This window comes from Ctenocephalides felis, unplaced genomic scaffold (genome assembly GCF_003426905.1).
Source record: "Ctenocephalides felis isolate EL2017-DRISC unplaced genomic scaffold, ASM342690v1 CF-g0.4_SCAFFOLD_03572, whole genome shotgun sequence".
NCBI classification, from domain to species: Eukaryota; Metazoa; Arthropoda; class Insecta; order Siphonaptera; family Pulicidae; genus Ctenocephalides; species Ctenocephalides felis.
Genome location: NW_020539726.1, coordinates 15,474,671 through 15,498,566, shown reverse-complemented (window position 1 = coordinate 15,498,566; position 23,896 = coordinate 15,474,671). Strand labels below are relative to the sequence as shown.

At 29.5% G+C, this 23,896-nt stretch overlaps 2 protein-coding genes across 2 annotated transcripts; both read right to left on the bottom strand.

Annotated features, from left to right (window-relative positions):
* Positions 1–512: 512 nt before the first annotated feature.
* Positions 513–4,776, bottom strand: LOC113388159 (dynein regulatory complex protein 8-like). The gene is made up of 6 exons (XM_026625561.1): positions 4,740–4,776; positions 4,428–4,541; positions 4,230–4,353; positions 3,513–3,639; positions 860–943; positions 513–762 (listed from the first exon to the last, which is right to left on the bottom strand). Exons 1-6 carry the CDS (start codon positions 4,774–4,776, stop codon positions 745–747), a joined length of 504 nt encoding a protein of 167 aa, XP_026481346.1. The 3' UTR covers positions 513–744.
* A 4,395-nt stretch (positions 4,777–9,171) lies between these two features.
* Positions 9,172–23,098, bottom strand: LOC113388158 (Ca(2+)/calmodulin-responsive adenylate cyclase-like). Its single transcript, XM_026625560.1, has 16 exons — positions 23,024–23,098; positions 22,336–22,524; positions 21,963–22,241; positions 21,588–21,697; positions 20,786–21,029; positions 20,402–20,548; positions 20,084–20,303; positions 19,721–19,981; positions 19,143–19,336; positions 18,276–18,435; positions 16,430–16,620; positions 11,221–11,323; positions 10,731–11,055; positions 10,508–10,568; positions 10,267–10,441; positions 9,172–9,470 (listed from the first exon to the last, which is right to left on the bottom strand). Exons 2-16 carry the CDS (start codon positions 22,336–22,338, stop codon positions 9,235–9,237), a joined length of 2,709 nt encoding a protein of 902 aa, XP_026481345.1. The 5' UTR covers positions 22,339–22,524; positions 23,024–23,098; the 3' UTR covers positions 9,172–9,234.
* Positions 23,099–23,896: the final 798 nt, after the last annotated feature.

Sequence of the window (23,896 nt, the reverse complement as noted above, 5' to 3'; positions counted from 1 at the left end):
GTTTTCTGCTGAAAGATTTGTTTTTCTGTTTAATATTTTGTTTCAATCAGGAAAGTAGTGATTGATAAAATATTCTTCACAAAATTTACATATTGTTTATGTTAAATAATTGTTAATTGACGTTTATCTGCGTACTAATAGCATAGTTAGCATTAAAAATTTCTAATTTTGTGATGTGCAATTTAATATTTAAATATTACATATATCGTTAACTAAAACTAAAAATTTAAATTTGTTATATAAAACACATTCAGGCATAATTAATGCATTTTTTCAGAATGTATTGTAAGTTACAATTTTAATCTATATTTTGCATTGTGAAATTTTTATATTATTAATATTTAGTAATACAAAGTTTTCTATTGAATTCTTTATTTTTTGAAATGCAAAGTTTATTATGTGGTGTATAATATATAAGCATAAATTCTATTTTTATTCAAATATTATTTGTATAATTCTTCTAATTTAAAATATCATTAATTAATAACTAACTCTAAGAATTTGAAATATTCTAATATTTATTACCTGGATAGGTCAATATTCATGCTGCACTTCTAAAATAAGCATCTGCATATAGCACATCTTTTCTTGCCACTGTGTTTTGCACTGCATTTTTAGGATTTAAATTTATAATTCACTATATGAATTGTATCTTGTCATTTGTTTGTTCTTGCTCAATTGGAATATGATTCCTTAATACTAGATATATAATTGATTTGATTTTGTGCACTCATGAATTATTATTTACTGATCTGTTTCAACCTATTTAAGAGAAGTTTAATAAGAGATTTTATATAAAAAATACAAATAGAATATAAAATTTATGTTGGATTCTATCTATAGATAAATACACACTTACCATTAACTGGTTTATGTAATATTCATACGGAATAGTATCAGTAGCTGAATCAACAGCTGCTACCATCATTTCATCAAGTTCTTCCTTTGTTCCAAAAAAAATAGTTATATATATATATATATATATATATATATATATATATATATATAAGTAAGTTCTTGTGGGACGATATATATATATGCATGCATGTGTGATGTGTGTGTGTGTGTGTGCAAATATAATATATGTATACCCATGTACAAATTTAAGTCTATTAGAACTATATAACTAGTTGTAAGTGATATTTTGCCTTAAAGCAAGTTGCATGAACTTCCCGATATCGACTTAGTCAATAATGAATAAATTAATTTATGAATGATTTATAAGTATTCCAAGTAAAATTATTGAAAATCGAACACATGTCTAATGCCAGTCCGAGTGCTTTCTAAAAGCAAATGTTCAAAATTGAATAAATTTTTATAATTATACTAGTTTCCGTAATTATTTATTAAGTTTATTAAGACCAGGTACTATATCGCCATAACAAGTAAAATCTCTAATTTTAACAAACGTCTAGAAAAACGCTGCTATAATTTTTTCAAATGTTGATGATTTTTTTAAATTGAACGACTTGTCGTAGGGCCGTAATATTTTAGTATGATAAAGACTATGGTATCTACCGTCAAAAAAAAATTATTAACACTAGAAAGACGGATGATATGAGTATACCAACATTGCCTGCAAACAGTCAAAATGACTGCGTCATGAAAAAAATAAATAATGCGTTTAGAAATTTGTTTAAAATTAATTTTTAATATTTCATGTATCATTTACATTTATATAAGTTATCTATGAGTGCTAAAAATAAAAAAAATAGTTCATCTGAAAACAAAAAGTTAATTACTCTTACAATTCATGCAAATATAACTTCTTTTTCTGAGTACATTCATCATCTTTTTATGAGTACATTTTTCGCACACATATTTGTTGCAACTTTATTATGACAAAGTCTTATTTGGCAAAATTTTCTTTTATTGGTATTTGATGTCTGTGGGTCATCATTTTCCTTTGATTTTTTTTTTTTTTGATGTCGTGGAAAGCTGTTCTGCCAATTCAAACAAAAACTGTTTTCTTTGGATTTTTATTGCTGTCGCTTCCTTGTAAAGAATCCAAGCATTTATTGCAGCCAAATCCAAAATATTGAAAAAGATTTGCAGGGGCCACCTACGTGAACTAGATTTTACGGTATATTTCTTCTTCTTTGCACTTTTTTATGTGTTTGATAATATAATTATCTATTATCAACGAAAATTCACTGACAAGATCACCTTTTATAAAATTCCTTTTTGCGTATCTTGTTGGCCCTTTTGGAAACACAAGTAGATGATGACCTTCCTGGAGTATCACCTTCGGCAATTTTGGTCCATACAGTACCATCGGCAGCTGTTTCCGTTTCTTGAATGCTTTCATCAGTTTCTGAGTCACTAGTTAGCACCCTACACCTTCTCTTGGGTACACGGATGGCACTTTCATTTCCATCAATATAGGGATCACCTCTTCATCGCTACCCTCTGAATCAGATGATTCACGTGGAACATAATCCGATTCATCTTCAAATGATTGTGCCTAATTTTCAGCATTTGATTCTATGTCGGAACACTCTTCACTTATGTTTGTTAGCGTTTGCAATAATTCACTTCTCTTCGACATATTATTTATAAGCTCTAAAAAATCAACTGAGCAACGCGTTATACTGAAAGTTACTACGTGAAAAAGACCGGTCCAATGTCAATACTTACCAAAATTCGGTTATTTCTATGTAACAAATGCATTATCGCTTATTCGAGATGAATGCACGCGAGATAACGATTTGCAATACAATAACAAAGCTGTTTGTAATGTAAAATTTCTATAGCAGTCAAAATGACTGTTTTCCGTCCATGCTGGCATAATATGTAAGAATATAGGAAATGAAAGTGAGATAAGGCAAATAATACGATTTATATAAGCATTTATATGTTATATAAAAAGTCAAAAAAAATCACAAAGCTGCGACTTCAAATACACAGTTATTTTTTTGATTGAAAATGAAAAACAGACAAAATGACTGCGTCCATCTTTCTAGTGTTAAACTCGTTGAATTTTTTTTTTTAACAATTTATTACAAGAAAACGGCCCGTCCGATCTTTACCAAAAAGTAATCAGCACGATTCCCAACCAATATCATGCGAGCGGTTTTGAATTTTCAAAATCGATTCAGAATTGCGGGCTAAAACGTGGACGAAATATGTTCGATTTTCTGCTATTTACAAAGAAACGGCTTGGCTGATCGTCGCAAAAAATTGATAAACACTGTAGTCATCATCGAGATACATCGAATGGCTTTTAAAATTTTGAAATCAGTCCAGCCGTTTTTGAGAAAACGTCGATGTACGGTGAAAAATCTGTTCACATACACACACATACATTTTCTAAATTTGGTCTCATTCGATTCAGAATGGCTTGAAACGTCGAAAAAACATAAAATTAGCGATTCGAATTTTTTGATGACAACATATATAAACTTTTCCTTCGGGAAGTTAAAAATGTAGATGAAATAAATATGGCAATGAATAAATATTTTGATTATAATTTTTCTAATAATAATTAATATTATTATTAAATTAAAAATTACTTGTATTAGAGGTTCACACTCATGTGTCACCAGCTCAGTGAGATAGGCTCTGTCCAGAAATCCTTTATTATCTTTATCTAATACTTTAAATGCTTCTAAAAGTTTCTCTGGCGTGGCTGGTTGCATTCTGGAAAGAATTCAGTTTAAATATTTCATAAAGACAAGCAAAGATAAAAATAAAAATGGTATCAACTGGAGGCGATATTAAAAAGAATACGAAGCGATGCTAAAAAAATACATTAATTTATTCATCGAGAAAATGAATTAAATTGAAATGAATTGTTAGTAAAAGAGAAAAAACTGATCCGTTAATATTCCAATCAATTCAACCAAGAAAGAGAATGATATAAGCTAAGAAAAAAGACTCTATGCATATTAAGAAACGAACTCGATGGATATGAAAAAGTTTGATTAGATGCAATATTCAGATATTTAAAAAGTTATTGTAATTTTATTAAATTTTTAATATATTTTAAAATAAATTAAAAGTTTAATAAAATTACAATAACTTTTTAAATATCTGAATATTCTCTCAATATGTTTTTTTTTCATATCCATCCAGTTCGTTTCTTAATATGCATAGAGTCCTTTTTCTTAAATCATATCATTCTCTTTCTTAGAATTATTTGAATTAATTAGAAATAATTATTTCTAATATTTCTAACTTTTTTCTAAAAAAAATTAAAATGCATTTTTCATAAAAAGTCATAAACTTACTTATGATCATTGATCAATTCACAAACATAAGGCAAAAAGTTCGCTAAGTGTATTATACCAGAACAATCCCGATCTTCCGTTCTTAATATTATATCTTGAACTTCAGCCTCAGTTGGTACGCAACCTGTAATACCCAAAATCAGTATTAACCATTTGATGTTTTTTATTTAAAACATATGTAGACATATAATATATTACCTAGAGCTCTTAATATAGTTCCAATTTCTCTAACGTCAACACTCTTGTTCCCAGCATGATCGAAAACACAAAATGCATCAGCAACACGTCGTTCTAAATCATTGGTGATATCGACTGAAAGAAATGTTTTTCATACTTCAGTAAATCGAAATTAAACATGAAAAGATATGCAAATGTATAAATATATTTAAATATACAGTCATACAACTAATGGTCAAAACATACTGGTACGTTTATTATCTACATACCAATTAACATAAAAGTAATACTATTTTCAAATAAAATATGATATAAAAATAATTTACCACATACCGTGAAACTCTTTTTGAGGTTGCTCGCTTTCCTCCATTATTCACTGTTTTATAATTGAACTGATTTTTTTAACAGTTGTTTGGAAAACATTTGTTAGATCAATAAAAGTATCTGAATATAAATGCCCACGACGCGCGCATCTTTAACATATAAACATTATGGCTTGAAATATTAAGATAATTATTTATTATATAAGTATACCTATATTATCAAATATATTGAGGCAGCAGAAGCGCAGCGTGAGAATTCTTGAGGCCTCCTATAAATATAAATTTGTTTAGTGGGCCCTTGGAGTTAAAATTTCTCAAAAATAAAAATAGAGGTTTGTAGTCCAGAGGGTAATAATTTAAGGCTGATGTCATTTTTAATTACGAATTATACAAAATGGAATAAAAAAACTTGATTCAAAAATTAAAAAATAAAAAGTGGCTAGCCCTTAGCAATGTGATAATTAACATAAATTGTGAAGAAATTTATGGCACGAGAGAATTATATATATATATATATATATATATATATATATATATATATACAGAGCCGGTCCTACATAGAATGCGATGCAAAAATGCGGGCGCACGCTTTAGGGGGCGCCAAAACGAGATTCGGATATGAAATTCATACTATAGTTTTTTCAATTTCATTGAATTTGGGCAATGCTTTTAAAATACGTTAAAAAGTTCACTTTAAAACAAGAGTCTGATACACGATGTGAAAGTAAAGGAATACAATTCGGCCCTTACGATATGAATTAAGAGAAGAGTTTACGATGAAATTTTGGATATTTCAAATATTGAAAATTAAATTTCAAAAATCCAACATGATTCAAGTACCAGTATTGTATTTATTAATGAAAGATTTTTTTGCTCTCTTGGCATTATTATCTCAATAGAATAAATCGCGCGATTTTATCGCGGATATTAATAATATACCCAAAATAAGTAAAATGTTTCAAAACCCAAATATTAATATTATACATGCATTAGAAACAATTGAAAATTTAACTATAGTCGGTGTTGGTATTTTGCCTTGAGGAAAGTTACATGAACTTCCCGATATGTGTAAATAATCGACTTAATCAATGCAAAACTAATAAATTTATGAGTGATTAAAAGTATTCCGAGTGGATTTATTACACATAATTGAAAAAGAACGAACACGTTTCTAAAAACAAATTTTCAAAAATCAATAATTTGTTTTATAATTGAACCAGTTTCCGTAGGACTTTAATGGTTTAGTGTGTTCATTAAGACCAAGTACTCTATCGTTATATCATAAGTAAATCGTCTAATTTTAATTTTAACAAACGTCAAAAAAACTATACTTATTTTCTCAAACTTTGATAAATTTTTAAAATTGCTACTTGTCGTAAGGCCGTAATATTTCAGTAAGTTCTATACGACCATGATATAAATCGCCAAAAAAAGTTCCATAAAAATCGGCTAAATTTTTTTTTCAACAGTTAATTACAAGAAAACGGCTCGGTAGATTTTCACCTAAAACTATATAATCAGTATCATTCCCAACTAATATCTTTCAAACGGTTTTTGAATTTTTAAAATAGATTCAGAATTGCAGTAATTGCATGAAAAAATATTTTTTCACTTTTCTGCGATTTACAAAGAAACGGTTCGGCCGATCGTAGCGCAAAACTGACAAACGATAGTCCTCATCGAGATACATTGAATAGCTTTTAAATTTTTGAAATCGGTCCTGTCGTTTTTGAGAAAACGTCGATTTACGGCAAAAAATCTGTTCACATACACACACACATACTATTTCCAAATTTGGTCTCATTCGATTCAGAATGGCTTGAAACGTCGAGAAAACATAAAATTAGCGAATCGATTTTTTTTATGAAAAAAAAACTTCCCCTTCGGAAAGTTAAAAATACTCTTGCAAACAAATTACAGAACTTACTGAATTTTTTGGATGTCCTAAAAAGTTTGGATGGAAAATAAGAATTTAAAAATAGTTCGGTGGTGTGACAACGAAAGAAGACATGACAATTTGATTATTCGCAACCTGCGAATCGCTATATAATATATATTTTTGTGTGTGTACTTGGAAATTCTTGTAGAACATTTTCAAAAACCATAAATAAATTCATGAATAAAAAAGAATTGAAAAAGTTATATGGTATCATACGTTTCGACATTTTTTGTAACGAGTGGGCCTAGAAAAAAGTAGACTAAAATGAGAAGCAATTCTTGAAGACATACATAAAATGCTTTATTTTGTCCATCACGTGTAAAATCAACTGTGATAAATATATTTTATTTACACTCATTTATTATTACATATGATATTAGTAGAACTTAATCGCCTGTATTAGGCCAAATGTTAAGAACATAAAATTAGTGAACATTTCACATTAGTATTGCACCGAGTAATATTTTAATTAAGACTATGTCATAACACATTGCAATATACAATAAATAATTAATACGCTCTATATAATAATTTTCGGATTAATATAACTATATATATGTATAAGTTATAAGTACACATACAAAAAAGCCCATTTTTCGATGAAGCTGCATATATCGTAATAGTTTAATAGATTAATTTCTAGAATAATTTCAAAATTATTTATATTACTATATATTTATTAATCCTTAAAGCATTGCTCAAATTGCATAAATCAACATAAATATAAGATAATTTAAAAATGATTAAATTATTTTCAAAAGTTAAGGTCTCTAAGACATTTTCAAAATGGACTATTCTCATAAGTACACGATTTAATTCATATTTTGATTAATAATTTTTAATACTACATTGTAAATTACATAATTTTACTAAAATGCATATATTTTAACTGTTAGAAACTAAATTAAAGCAATGAATAAATAATATACGATACAATGTATAATAATACAGTTTAATATTTATTGAAATATCTGTAAATAAATTAATGGCTCTATTTGCTCATTGATATGTTTATAGACAGAATATCTCAGTATATTATTGCAAGACTGATAATTTGTACTGTTGATAAATGTTTTTACTCCTCAAAATTGGGTAATAACCCAACGACACGCTTTTTGAAGAATATTAAAGAAGAAGTATTAAATTTAATCGTATCATAATAAATAAATTTAAATGTTAATACTTATCATCATAATTATTATCTATCTCTTTAATAGAAAAACGCGTTTTGGCAAATTTGGCATATTCATTTACAAATATATGCAAAATGCTGCTAGTGCTAGCATTATCTAATAATTTATAATGATTTTATTTAATAAAGCTCTCTCATCTTTCTCCAATGGCAGACTCAAAATTTATGGGTATCAAAAATTTATCTAACCATAGAAATATGCCAGAGCCTTATAAAAAACATTATTAAACTTATTTATAAATAAAAAATACTATACGTTGTATGGCTGCAATCAAGATCGCGTTCATTCTAGGTCAATATAATATAAATACCATAGTATAAATCTACAAATAACCAATGATAAATGACAAATATTATATTAAGTATCAACTTTAGCCGAATTTCGTATTATATCTTTAATAAAAGAATATTTATAAGACGAGAGCCTTAAGTTTAATCATTTTAATTTTAATTTAAAGAATTGCTTGAAAGCAGTATTTGAAAACCATTATTTATAAAATACTACCTTATTTAATAGACACAAAGATAAACCACAGGAAGCTATCTTAAAGAATTTGTTTAAACATGAAAAAATTATATCAAGAATGTAAAAAATAATTATTATACAAAAATGTGACGTAATTTTTTGTTTAATAATTATTTATTACATTCCTCATAATTAATTCATTTATAACAAATATATATATATATATATATATATATATATAATAATTTTACATCATTAGATTAGTTCTAATTCACAACTAATTTTTTATGTCCCTAAGCGCATGACAGTGTTTCATGATTTTAAATAAATATGAATATTAATTGCGTAAGAACGATTAAAATAACCTCCTAAAAGAGGATCATGTTCTAATATGTCCTTATACAATTTACTTAAGTATTAACAAAGATTTTTGATTCTTTAATTTTCAAATTATATTTGAATATACCTAAAATAAGAAAATTAAAATATTGGCACTACAGTCACCATAATAATTTTGATCTTATATGATTACTCTTGTTAAAATTGTTGAATCTGTTACTAAATTTTAAAAATTAGAATATAATGTTGAACTTTTTGTTAAACCATCAGAATCAATTTTTCAAAACTTTGATCCCAGCTATGGGCGCAACTATTTACATATGTGTTATACTCGACAACTATATTTTATATCAGCAATTATTTTAATTAATTGAAATTATAGTGATGAATATCACTAATGTGATTATTTTAAATTAGTTTTTTGTAAATGTTCACAACACACTAAATACTTCAATATGAATAAGTTAATCCACATATATAAATATATATTTATATACATTGTCCTAAAGTTCACCATAATTATACAAATGTCAATAGTTTAATTAATTATAGTTATAAAATACTACTTACTATAAATCAGTATCTACATTAATACTATCAGAGCAGCCAAATTTCTTTGTGATGCTTTCGCTTACGGACCGTATATCCAGAAGAGCTAATCCGGGCCAACCATCCACTCCTTCTGAGTCACAGTACATACCACTTAGAGAATCCAGGCTGATAGCTCTGGAACTACTTCGAGATGAAATTGAACCATTTTCATGATCTGGGTGATGATATATTGAATTCACATCACTTAGAGCACCTGCAAAAATTAATGGTGCAGATTAATATAATGCCATTCCTGAATTAATGGTACTTGATTAATAATATTTCAATATTATTGTCAGCGTATTATATGATACATAAAAAATGCATAGCTCTCAAAAATAAATTTAATCTCTTGCCTATCCCTCCATCACTCCTCTACTATTACTAATCTTTGAACTGCATCTAATCTTTTATTCCTTGGATAAATTTATGAAATAGCCCTAATTAACTTCCCGTAGGGTAAGCTATAGTATTCACAAAAAAATCGAAAATGAAAATTTTTATATATCTTTACGTTTCAAAGGTTTCTGAATATTTTGCCATACCTTAGAAAAAATGGATGTATGTGTGTATATGCGTGTATGCGGATACAAATTTTCGTCGACAATTTCGAGAACACTAATCAACCGATTTTCAATAATTCAAAAAACATTCAAATCGTATTGATAAGGATTAGTTTTTGGCGAAGGCAGGTCTAGCCGTTCGGAAGATACGGGGCAAAAAAAGCTAAAAACGGTAACTCAGTGTTTAAGAGAACGGAGCGTCCGATTTTAATCATTCAAAAAACATTTTGCTTGTATTGATAAGATGAAGACTTATTAATTTTTTGGAAAAGTAGACCCAGAGTAGGTCTCAATAAAAATAAGTTAAAAATATGTCATTTGGCGGTCAAAAATGTTTATTGGACATATGTACATCAAATTATTTAATATTTTATAGATATTTTGATAATGTACCAGCAATTTGCCTTAAGGCACAATGTTATATTATATATTTACTAATAATATTACCTTCAGCATCAGTGAGACCAGCTTCATTGAGCAAAGATACATTTTCCAAACCCTGCTCATCCGTTGTATAACCATTAGATTCTCTGTCTGGGCATTCTTGTTCATTGTTTGTATTTCCATCCTCATTTTCTTCATCATCTGACCATTCAGAATGACTACAGTCTCTTGTTGAAACCTTCAAAAATAAATACAATGTTAGTATAACAATAAATAAAAACAAGCTGTAAGACTCGAAACTTACTTGTTCCTCTTGATCGCCCTCTGTATTATCCTCAACAGATCCACAAACAGATTCGCTGCCCCTTTTTATTTAACAAGAAACGTCAGTTAGGCCAATAATTATATTTCAAAATAACAATATTTTTACATATCAAACAAAGTTATTTATAATTTTATATTTTAAAAATAAAAAGCATCTCATTTCCTATATGACATTACATCAGCTGCATATAACAAACTCTTACCTAGGTTCTTGACTTCTAGCCAATTCTTGAATAGCTGCCAAACCCACAGAATGTGATACGCCTTCCCCTGCCAACGGCCATTGCCTGCGTTCGAACAAGCGTCGTATTTCTCGTTCAAATTGTCCACTTCCACCTTGTGGATTGCCAACTTGTGTTGTTGTTGATGACTCAGAGACTTGATTTTGTTTACGCTTTCCACTTCCATTGTCATTGATCTTACTGATCAAATCGTTATTGGCCAAATATTCAAAACTTTTGCAACTATAACCTGCTTCCACTTCACATGGTGGAGCTACTGAGCCAGCAGTCGTCGTACTATCTCCACCTGATTAACATTCATATAATATTTGAATAACATTATCAATAGTTATGGTCTTCTACCCCTTCCATATAAAAATTCTCGCAATGTATTGAATAGTTAACACATTAAATCAAAATATTCATGCTTACGACATCTAACTTATCGTACATATTAAAACATCAGAATTACCTGCTGCGATTTGCATAAGTGCGCCAGAAGGTAAAGGCAGTAGCGAAGGCATCCAATTTGGAGGCTCAAGTTTCTCTGATTCAGTTGACCAACCAGTATCTGGCTATAATTTTGTAAAAAACATATATTAATATACGTAAGTTATTTAATTTAGTTCACATATAAATAATAAGAAAAATAAAATAAAATAATTTCTGAAGTATTTAATATCAAAAAGAGCAGTGAGTAAAAACCATTTTACCTTTAACTGTTTATAAGTTTATAAATCAATTTAAGTAAATCTAGTAGAAATCAATTGTTATATTGAGCTTTATTAAAGCATTAAAATATGACCATATTTTTTTAAGCCAGAACCAGGGTAACAATTTATAATTATGCTAATCTGGGACGGGACGAGAAGATTCTTAAGAGGGTCTTCCTATGTGACGGCCTGTTTTTTAAGGATATTTTAGGAGTTTTTTTCTACGACCAGTAAATATTTAGAGCTTCAAGTTTTTTATCATTTATTAACACATATTTGGACATATAAATATAAAATTTCAGCTAAAAATATTCAGTCAAACTAGAGTTACAGCGCTCTGAACACCTCCGCCTCGAAAAAAAGAGCTCCCACTTCCTCCACGATTCCGGCTGATCGGCTTATCCGAAAAAAAATAACAAACGGCGTTTTAATTTGTAGGCTTAAAAGCACGAAATTACCTATAATCAAATGAAAATGAAACTAGTTGGTTTGGTATTTAGCCTTGAGGCAAATTACATGAACTTCCCGATATGTGTAAATAATCGACTTGATCAAAAAAATGTGTAAATAATATACTTCATCAATCCTACTTTAAAAAAAAATGATAATAATTTTAGCAAAGTTTGACGAATTTTTAAAATTAAACTACTTGTTGTAAGGCCGTAGCATTACAGTAAGTTCTATAAGACCATGATGTATATCGCCAAAAAAAGTTCCATGAAAATCGACTTCAATTTTTTTTTCAACAGTTCATTACAAGAAAACGGCTCGGTAGATTTTCACCTAAAATTAATCAGCATCATTCCCAAATGATATCTTTCGAACAGTTTTTGATTTTTTAAAATCGGTTCGGTAGGATGAGCTTAAATGTGGACGAAAATTTAACACTTTTTTTTCAACATTCAATTACAAGAAAACGGCTCGGTAGATTTTCACCTAAAATTAATCAGCATCATTCCCAACTAATATCTTTCGAACAGTTTTTGATTTTTTAAAATCGGTTCGGTAGGATGGGCGTAAATGTGGACGAAAATTTAACACTTTTTTTCAACAGTTAATTGCAAGAAAACGGCTCGGTAGATTTTCACCTAAAACTAATCAGCACCATTCCCAACTAATATCTTTCGAACAGTTTTTGATTTTTTAAAATCGGTTCGGTAGGATGAGCTTAAATGTGGACGAAAATTTAACACTTTTTTTTCAACATTCAATTACAAGAAAACGGCTCGGTAGATTTTCACCTAAAATTAATCAGCATCATTCCCAACTAATATCTTTCGAACAGTTTTTGATTTTTTAAAATCGGTTCGGTAGGATGGGCGTAAATGTGGACGAAAATTTAACACTTTTTTTCAACAGTTAATTGCAAGAAAACGGCTCGGTAGATTTTCACCTAAAACTAATCAGCACCATTCCCAACTAATATCTTTCGAACAGTTTTTGATTTTTTAAAATCGGTTCGGTAGGATGGGCGTAAATGTGGACGAAAATTTAACACTTTTTTTCAACAGTTAATTGCAAGAAAACGGCTCGGTAGATTTTCACCTAAAACTAATCAGCACCATTCTCAACTAATATCTTTCGAACAGTTTTTGATTTTTTAAAATCGGTTCGGTAGGATGGGCGTAAATGTGGACGAAAATTTAACACTTTTTTTCAACAGTTAATTGCAAGAAAACGGCTCGGTAAATTTTCACCTAAAACTAATCAGCACCATTCCCAACTAATATCTTTCGAACAGTTTTTGATTTTTTAAAATCGGTTCGGTAGGATGGGCGTAAATGTGGACGAAAATTTAACACTTTTTTTCAACAGTTAATTGCAAGAAAACGGCTCGGTAGATTTTTACCTAAAACTAATCAGCACCATTCCCAACTAATATCTTTCGAACAGTTTTTGATTTTTTAAAATCGGTTCGGTAGGATGGGCGTAAATGTGGACGAAAAGTTTAACACTTTTTTCCAAATTACAAAGAAACGGTTCGGCCGATCGTCGCACAAAACTGAGAAACGATAATCCTCATCGAGATACATCAAATGCTTTTTAAATATCTGAAATCGGTTCAGGCGTTTTTGAGAAAACGTCGATGAAAATTCTAATTTTGACAAATGCCAAAAAGACCATACTGATTTTTGCAAACTTTGACGAATTTTTAAAGCTGAACCAGTTGTCGTAGGGCCGTAATATTTTAGTATGACCTAGAAAACTATGGTATCTACCGTCAAAAAAAATCATAAAAATCGTCGAAATTTTTTTTAAAAAACTTTTTTACAAGAAAACGGCCCGGCCGATCTTTACCAAAAACTAATCAGCACGATTCCCAACCAATATCTATCGAACGGTTTTTGAATTTTCAGAATCGATTCAGAATTGCGGGCTAAAACGTGGACGAAAAATTTTTCACTTTTCTGCAATTTACAAAGAAACGGCCCGGCCGATCGCCGCACAAAACTCAGAGACGATAGTCTTCATCGAGATACATCAAATGGCTTTTAAATTTTTGAAATCGGTCCAGCCGTTTTGGAGAAAACGTCGATTTACGGCAAAAAATCTGTTCACACACACACACACACACACATACACACACACACACACACACACACACACATACTTTTTCCAAATTTGGTCTCATTCGATTCAGAATGGCTCGAAACGTCGAGAAAACATAAAATTAGCGATTCGGATTTTTTGATGAAAACATAAACTTCTCCTTCGGGAAGTTAAAAAATTGGATTTTTGATAGACATTTGAAATAAAAGTTGCAAATTAGGCGTTTTTTTTGTTTTTTGCTATAAAAAAATCGAAGTTTTGAAAATTTTCGATTGATAATAGTTCATTCCATGCGTTTAAATATATTGAGTGTGCCCTGTAAATTTCAAGTAATTCGATCCAGCCGTTTCTGAGATACAATGGAGGAAAGTTTGAAAAATACAGTTTTGAGAAAAACGCGTTTAAAGTTTCAAGTCCGTTAAAAACTATTCGAACCGCTCTTTCTTTTACTTGCTGTATCTTTAAAACGACTTCGAATTTCCTAAAATCGCTTTACTACCGTATTCTAGACATGTTAAGGGAGCAATTTATGAAAAAAAAAATCGATTTTTTCAACCCATCACATAGGAAGACCCCCTTAAAATAACAAATGCTATTTAAGGATACAATAAAAAATTATTAATATTTACGTATTAGTTTTCAAAAAACCGGGACAAAAGATCTAAATCCGAGACAAATATTGTTTTTAAAAAATCAGGGACACAAGGTGGAAATCCGCGACTGTCCTGGCCAAACCGGGACGTATGGTCAACAATAATAAGTGATATTGGATTTTAAATGGAATAACTATATTAATTAAAAATAAATTCTGTAAGTTAAATTATGTTGACTCAACATAATTTACCTTACAGAAATGTTGACTCAACATAATTTACCTTACAGAAATTGATTTTTAATTAATATAGTTATTCCCTTAAAAATCCAATATCACTTATTTACTTAAATATTTAATGACATTATATATAAGGTTGTTCGGAAAGTCACTTCGTTTTTTTTTAACACCAGAATTTAACTATATTTTTTTGAACCAAACATTGCACTTAAGCCCTATAATTATTATATGATTTGAAAAATTATATTTAATTATATTTAAAGCTTGTGTCTAAAATATTCTAATCAATCACATGCAGTAGTTTTTGGATGATGCCACTTTAAATACGGAAATAATTAAGCAGCATTTTCGACATATTTTACTCTTTTAATATAAAAAAGATAAAATATTGTTTAAGTCAAAATGAAATTAACCGATGTGCACGGAAATGTCGTGTTGATAGTACAACAGTGTCAAAATCGGTATGCTAAATTTTATTCCTGGTATTTTGATATCCAAGATGTACCAAGACCAAGAAGTACGGTTGAAACTGATAAAGATGCGAGAAAGGCGTTGATGCAAACCAGCGAATAACAATACATGATCCCATTGTGTTAAAATTTATCAAATTTAACAGTTTATGACTACTCAAAAGGGTTGCGATTTTCCACGAAACTCAATTTATAGTTCTCATAGAAAGAAACGTGCGTCCGCAATTTTTAATTAATTGGCATCCAAGATTCGCCTTTGAAAGGTCCTAAAAATTATCAGGTCTTGAAGTGAATTATTACTAGAAATATCTAATGGGATGTAAAGAATACAGTACACGTCCATGCCCAATTACCGATGAAACAAAAAAGAAGAACCTACTCAAAACAGGTGCAAAGCTTAAATTTGTCAGAAAAAGGTGATGCACTATGTTTGGTAAGATTTAAAAAAAGTTGTTCATTTTTCTGCTTTTCCCGGATAACAGAACGGTTAATTCGGATGCCTTATGTCTGGATAAAATGAATGATATATTTCAATAGAAAAGGTCAGAATTAACCCACAAAGAAGGTTGTTAAAACCTTGCATCAAAACTACACATGGCCTCACATAAGTTTGGTCGGTCGCCATCATTAGCTTTTGTAGCTTAAATGGGACCCAATGACACATTCATCATATTCTCCAAACCTGCCATCATCGGATCATTATTTGTTCCGGTCACTAAAAAAATTTTTAGGCAATAAACCTTTACCGTAAATCAGCATGTCACAAAGCACTTTGATCAGTTTTTTGCCAATAACGACCAAAAAATTTATGATCTCGGAATTATGCTAATACCAGAAGTATGACAAAAGATGTTCGATCAAAACTGACAAAACATAATTTTTCAAAATATTAGTTTATTGTACCAAAATTACGTGCCAAAATATCTATAAAAAACGAAGTTACTTTCCGAACAATCCAATATAATTTCGGCGCGGACGTTAGACGAAACATATAAAAGTTCATACAACTTTTCTTAATGTAATGCCCGCTCACCAGATCAACCGAAAAATATACCTACATATATTATTTACTTTCTAATTTACTCTTATTTCTGGAGACTTATATTTTTGACCTACCTGAATATCACCAGGATATAACCATTTTTTAACTGGGCTGTCCGGTGCGGTGTTACTGTAACTTTCATCAGAACTGCTTGAACTAGTTGATGTTGCAGACTGCATGTGAGAACTTAATTCATCAACGGATGATCCACGAGTATCTAGCATTGAAGATGGTTCTTCACTTCGACGGATATGGTAAGAAGAAACTAACAAAAAAATTAATTATTAATAAATTATATTATTATAATATTTTACATCATTGTTAGTTACTATGTAATTATAAATATTGTTCGTCCATAATATTATTGAAAATATTACTTGTTTTATGGATCGGATTTCATAAGCAGCTAATTCTTAAGTAAGATAAAAATCTTACTTAAGAACTTCAAATAGAAAATTGTCTTAACATGAAGACTAAATGTTAAGATAAAAACTATAAGTTTAACATCTAATAGTTTTACACATTAAAATATAATATTCAACTAGGTGTGAGTAACATTTTGTCTTGGACTAGTTTAACACAAAAAATAGCATCTACTTATGAAGAAAAGGCCTCAAAAATCTTTACCTAAAACTAAAGTAATCAAACCGAATCGTTTTTTAAATCAGTTCAGGAATTCTGCAGTTTTCTCTCTAAAAACTCTAAAGAAACGGCTCGGCAAATCGTTTCTCAAAACTATCCGTCCTTAATGAGTTTCATCGATTGGCCTTTAATTTTTTTAAATTGGTTCAGCCACTTTTGAAAAAACTTTGACGAAAAGTCAAAATTTGGTTCACACACACACTTTTTCTAATTCGAGTTTCAAATGATTCAGAATGATATCCAGAAAACAAAATTAGTAAGTCAGATTTTTTGGCAAAAACATAAACTTCTCGTGTGGGAAGTTAACTAAACACATGTAAAACTAGTTGGTATTGGTATTTTGCCTTGAAGCAATTTACATGAACTTCCGGATTTGTGTAAATAATCAACTTAATCAATAAAAAATAAATTAATTTTTTTATTTATGAGTGATTAAAAGTATTCCGAGTAGATTTATTACACATAATTGAACGTGAACAAACACGTTAACTCGGAGTATTTTCTAAAAGGAAATTTTCACAAATCAATAATTTTTATAATTGAACCAATTTCCGTAGGACTTTAATCGTTTAGTATGTTCATTAAGACCAAGTATTCTATCGTTATACCAAGTAAACCGTCTAATTTTAATTTTAACAAACATCAAAAAAAAATACTCATTTTCTGAAACTTTGATTAATTTTTAAAATTTAAAACTATTGTCGTAAGGTCGTAATATTTCAGTAAGTTCTATAAGACCATGATATATATCGCCAAAAACAGTTACGTAAAAATCGGCTTAATTTTTTTTTCAACAGTTAATTACAAGAAAACGGCTCGGTAGATTTTCACCTAAAATTAATCAGTATCATTCCCAACTAATATCTTCCACCCAGTTTTTGATTTTTTTAAATCGATTTGGTAGTATGAGCTTAAATGTGGACGAAAAGTTTTTTCCAAAGAACACTTTTTTCCAAATTACAAAAAAACGGCTCGACCGATCGCTGTACGGAACTGAGAAAAGATAATCCACATCAGAATATATCGATTGGCTTTGAAATTTTTGAAATCGGTCCAGACGTTTTTAAAAAAACGTCGATTTACGGCAAAAAATCTGTTCACATACAAACACACACACAAACTTTTTCCAAAATTGATCTCATTCGATTCAGAATGGCTTGAAACGTCGAGAAAACATAAAAATAGCAAATGGGATTTTTTTATGAAAACAAACTTCTCTTTTTTAATTTAATGTCAAAAATAGAAAAAAAAAACGAAAGAAGGAAATATAATACTTGCCATGATCAGGTAGTGGAGGCTTAGGAAGTGGTTTAAGAAATGGCTCCATTTGCGAATGGTTTAAACTACTTTGTACTTGTTGATTTGTTTGGTCGAATATAGTGTGTGTAGAAGGCTCTGGGTGATACACATGTTGGCAGTTCTTTTGCATAGGTAGAACCTAATGGAAAAATGAATATAGTAATATTTTTTAACTTAAATTATATATTATATCAACATCAAATTTAAGATTTTATATATATATATATATATATATATATATATACGAGGTCTGTTCAAAAAGTACCCGGAATTTTCGTTTTTTCAAAAAAATATTTATTTATTCGTCTACATTAATGTGGTCCCCTTCAAAGTAGTCCCCCCCAGATATAATACACTTATGCCAGCGTTTTTTCCAATTTTCGAAGCACCCTTGATATTCACTTTTTGATATGTCCTTGAGCACTCTCAGCGATTTTCTTCAATCGAGGAAAACCGCCGTCCTTTCATGGGTCTCTTCAACTTTGGGAATAGGAAAAAGTCACACGGAGCCATATCTGGTGAATTTTTGCACTTTGCAACACTTTATTTCATTTTTTACGCAAAATTTAATACAAATTCTTTGACTTTTCAATTCTTCCATTGTAAAAATCGCCGAGCTCAGAAAAACAACGTCGAACCTTAGCGACTACCACAGACAAAGTAAACAGTGAATATAGCTGAAAATTTCATCATACTTTAGGGGCATGTATACCAACACAATAAAAAAAAATTTTGACAATCAGACACTCCAGACCCGCGAAATTTAATTATTAGTAATTCCGGGTACTTTTTGAACACACCTCGTATATATATATATATATGCCTAACATCTAAAATAATACTTGCCTTAACTATATGAGGTCCATTGTTTCCACTATAAGGTAAAAGTCTACTGCTTTCTCCCATGTTAGAATTTCCCCGATTTAACATTGAGTGCTGAACATATTTTGCAGGAACACATTGCTCATAACGATGCAGGGGTTGATTCATCATTTGATGGTTTATTATTCTACCAGGTGTCACTCTGCCATAAGTTGCACCTAAAAAATGTGGTTACAAGAATAATATAAAAATGTATAAAATGACTGTGTGCTAGTAAAAATAGTTTAGTAGTTCAGAAAAATTTTAAATACGGATACAAAGGAAACTAGTTGAAAGTAGCATTTTCCCTAAAGGTAAGTTGTATGAATTTCCCAATACGTACACATGATAAACTTCATCAATAAGAATTGGGATTTAGTGTGTGTTTGTGTGTGTGTATGTTTGTATCAGTTTAAGAAATTACAGAACTTCCTGACAACATGGAAAATGTTGATAAAATGCATTCAGTAATATTTTAGAAAGTTGTAAAGTAAGATATGTAACAAATATATTCAGTTTCGTTCTTTACGTACAAAATAATGTTAATCTAATGTTTAATATACCTGTGCTAAACTGATGGTCTTGCCTTTCAACAACAAGGTATGTCATTGTATCCCCCTTTCCTTTAATCTTCACCATTCCTCTACATTTGAAGTTGTAATGTGTATCTCGAATAACATGAGCTACATTTTCAGTAACCTGTGTGAGACCAGCCAAACCTGTTGAGTCCATGTGGTAGGCGATATTAACAGTTTCACCCCATATGTCATATTGAGGTTTATTAGCTCCTATCACACCTGCTATTACTGGACCAATGTTTACACCTAAGAATAATAGTTATAAGTAATAAATGTTAAATAAAAAGTCTGCTTCATATTCACCTAATAATATTAACATTTCATAAAATTATTGAAAATTATAATTACCTGCTCTTAACATAAAATTTCTATATGTAGATGTATTAAATGTGAGAAGCCGAGCATGCATAGCTTGCGTAAAATCGAGAAGAATAGTAATAAATTTTCTTATTGAATTATTATCTCCATGATTAATCTTATGTTCTGGACTCAATCCCACAGCAGCCATGTATGTGGACCCAAAACATTTGATCTTATCAATTGCTCCAAAACAATCTTCTTGCAACAGCTAAAATGATCATAAAAATTATAAGTGATGAAAGTAAATATTACATAAATAACTATTCAGAATAATACACACACACAAATATATATTTTATAACAAACCTTATCAAAATCGCATATGATTTCATTTAATTGGCGCAAACAATCTAGACCATTGGTGCTGCTTTCCATATCAGTGCAGAACTCATGGTAATCTGTCACTGTTGCAAAAAGTACTCCAACATAAGCATAGCTTTCGCAATAGAGATCCTGCACAATAAATAAAATATTATAGCAAATTATCATGAAAGTTTTTAGAAGCGGCTGAACTGTACTTCAAAGGCATTGTAGATGGTTTTAAAATGTAATTCATCACTATTGAATGTAAATAAAACAATTATCAAAACAAAATTTTATATTGTTTATATAATATAAAACAATATTATATTGCTTTTTGGTTAAAACCAAAAAATGGGTTGAGTCCATATACATCAAACAAAATCTTACTGTGCTTCCTGGTCTTCTTTGTTTCTCTAAATAGAATTGTGTCACATGCTGAGGTAAGAGATCATGCAATAGTCTAACACCAGACTGTTGTAAAACATTGGCCTCATGTCTTGCACGATTTGCCTCATTTTTTCTCAAGTAACACAGTCTCATAACTCTCTCTAAACATCTTCCATGAAGACCAGAAGCAACCAAAAACATCAATAATTGTACCAGACTTGAAGTATGAGCTGGAACTAATGATCTGCAAAATAAGAAATTATGTATGAAACTTGTCTAAATAAAAATATGTAGAAATGTCTCTGATAAGTAATAATCAAATTTGGAATAACAAAAGCTTAATTATGTTCACATAAGCAAGTATTTGCATATGTAAATTAGGGTTTAAGTTTTTGTTATTCAAAATATCAACAAATATCAAGTCAATCTCTTTAAAAATACTTTCAATTAAAGTACTTTCTTTAATATTCATCCCTCTTCACTAATTAATTACAATAATTAGATCAGAGTAGTTAATTTATTAGATTATTAATTTAGAAACATTATTTATTTGATAAAAAAATAGTATCAAAAAGAATTATATTCTCAGAAATCCAAATTTAATGTCTGAGTAATATAAATTATTGATAGAACTATCATCATGTTAACATAATATACAATGACTCACCTGACTATCGAATCATAACAATGGAATAGATCAATATGAGAGAGCTGGACAAACAATGTATAACAAATCATGATGAAGATCAAAATAGATAATTTTGCCCATAGTAATAATTTAAAAAATACAGCTACGGCTAACCCTGATAGAATGCCTCCAAGGGGTACATATATAGGGACTGGGCAAGACAAATGATCATTAACTGAATGTGCCTGAGATATTTCACATGAAGGATTGGGCAAACAAGTGAACTGAAAAATAAAATTAATTATATAATAAAAAATTATACATCAACTTTCCATATAGTAGAATGAAAGTAGGTAATAAAATGCTATTTAAACACACAAAGGATTAAGATCCAAAAAATAAGAAAAACATTCAATTTATTATTGTGATGATTACCAATCGCTAACATTATTTTAACATTTAATCAGGTATACAGACAAAGTATGTTTTTTTAACAATATAGATATAAACTGATTTCAATATAAAATCATAAATGAATAATGTACTCACCACATTCAAAATTGATACTGAGAAAACAAGTAAAACAGTAAAAATTGTCAACGCTAGTCTTAAAGTAAAACTTTTAGTAACATCCCAGAATATCCATTGTAACCTTGCTGCTAGTAATAACATCAGTAATGAAGTGACCCAGGCAAAGGCCGTTAAGAAAAGCAGTAGTAAAAATAAAGTTCTAGGTAGCATAAGGCCTTGGATTCCTGCACCACAAACAACCAATATCAAGCAACACCAAAGAGATGCAGCAAATTCTGGGTCACATTCATGACGATACTGGAAAGTTACCAATGAATAAGTATAATAATTCTTTCTTATTGAAACATATTTTACAAATAAGCATGTGTAATTTATTAAAAATTATAAATACCATGGCTTCATTCTGCTTATCTCGAAGACATAAAGTCAGATATCCTATCTGAGCATCGTTTTCTAAATCCAAGTATTGAGCTTCTATGGCTGTTGCTAGATTTCTATCAATGCGGTTGCTTGTATGCAGATTTCTTAGAACATTGCAAGATCTTTTCTTGAAAGGTCTTAGATTTGAAACACCAGTAACCTAAAAACATATATTCTAAATTAAATTTTATTCCAAAAAAAATAATTCCTGTTTTCTTCAAATAAAAATTCAATAATGGGAATGTGAAAATATGCAGAGTAAAAATTTTGAAAAAAATTATTTATGTTCATATTAAATCATCAAAATTTACTATCAAATAAATTAAATTACCAACATTTGAAATATTTTGTTTTAAGTTTTTTTCCATCTTTCTTATTAAGGCAACTTTTAAAAAAAATGTTGAAGCTCAAATTTTATTTCAGTGAGTTAAACCTATTTCATATTCCTTGTAATTATTCTCATTTAATTAGTCATAATTAAAATCTTGCAACGGTTTGAAATAATAGGATTATGTATCATTCAAAATCATGAATTATAAATACTTTAAAGAAATATATCTATAGGATTATCAGATCAGACTGATTAAAAATTAGTGTCCATAGCAGTATAATATTTTCAAGTTAGTATTAATTTCCAAAATTATTTTATGCTAACATACTTTAGAAGCTGAAGAATCAGCATCAACTCTTGGTGCATTAGCACTCTCATTTTCACCGATGAAAGCAAATGGAATTTCCGCTCCAAATTTTATGTTGTGCAGTATTGATTTATACTCGCAACTTTTCTAATAGATAATTCGTGTTTTTGCAGCGTACCCAGTGGTGCATTCATTTCCAAAGTGCATAATGCGAGCGCCTATAATAAAAATTAGTAAATTAGAAAACAAGTTAGTAATGTATGGCGTTATGCCTTTAGCAAATTATTTGAACTTTATAGATGAACGAAAAAGTAATATTTTTTTAATCTTTAGAACTTCAAACAAAATATTCTGCACACCAGTAACTGCGTTAAATGATAATGTTGCAAATAGGGGATAATTGTTTATCAATGTCAAAGACACAAATGCTTTGAAATATCATTTGTCTCGCCACTAGGATAAACTTAAATTTTACCTAATTGTATTTGTATAAAATATTTTAAATTATTTATGATAGTAGTTAATTCAATCTTGAAGCATTTTGCTGCAACATACGGAAATAGTATGTTATATGTGTGCAGGAATAAGAACATTGTATTTATATATGTATATAAAACTAAAATATATGTATATAAAAAGATGTTATATGTATATTTGCATATACCAGACATATGCTGATTTATATAATCAACATATTAAGTGAAACAAAGTACCTTTGTATAGTTTTTTTAATAAATTAAAACAAACTCACTTTTCTTCTGCGTGGTGGTGGGACAATATAATATGTCCCTCCTGGTGCATCTGTTACGTCATACTCGCCCGTCACGCATCAATGGTGGCTCTGGACACGTGAACTTTACCAGCGTCTCCTGACATTTGCAATCTTCTAGCCAT

What these genes read in the sequence shown, in the direction of transcription:
- LOC113388159 (XM_026625561.1), bottom strand. Translation starts at nt 4,776, where the DNA reads ATGGAGGAAAGCGAGCAACCTCAAAAAGAGTTTCACG. An exon ending in ACCTCAAAAAGAGTTTCACG is followed by an intron (nt 4,542 to 4,739) that starts GTATGTGGTAAA and finishes CATTTCTTTCAG; the next exon opens with TCGATATCACCAATGATTTA. An exon ending in AACTATATTAAGAGCTCTAG is followed by an intron (nt 4,354 to 4,427) that starts GTAATATATTAT and finishes TGGGTATTACAG; the next exon opens with GTTGCGTACCAACTGAGGCT.
- LOC113388158 (XM_026625560.1), bottom strand. An exon ending in CTTGGAGGCATTCTATCAGG is followed by an intron (nt 21,030 to 21,587) that starts GTTAGCCGTAGC and finishes CTTATTTTGCAG; the next exon opens with ATCATTAGTTCCAGCTCATA. An exon ending in TGGTCTCACTGATGCTGAAG is followed by an intron (nt 9,471 to 10,266) that starts GTAATATTATTA and finishes TAATTTTTGCAG; the next exon opens with GTGCTCTAAGTGATGTGAAT.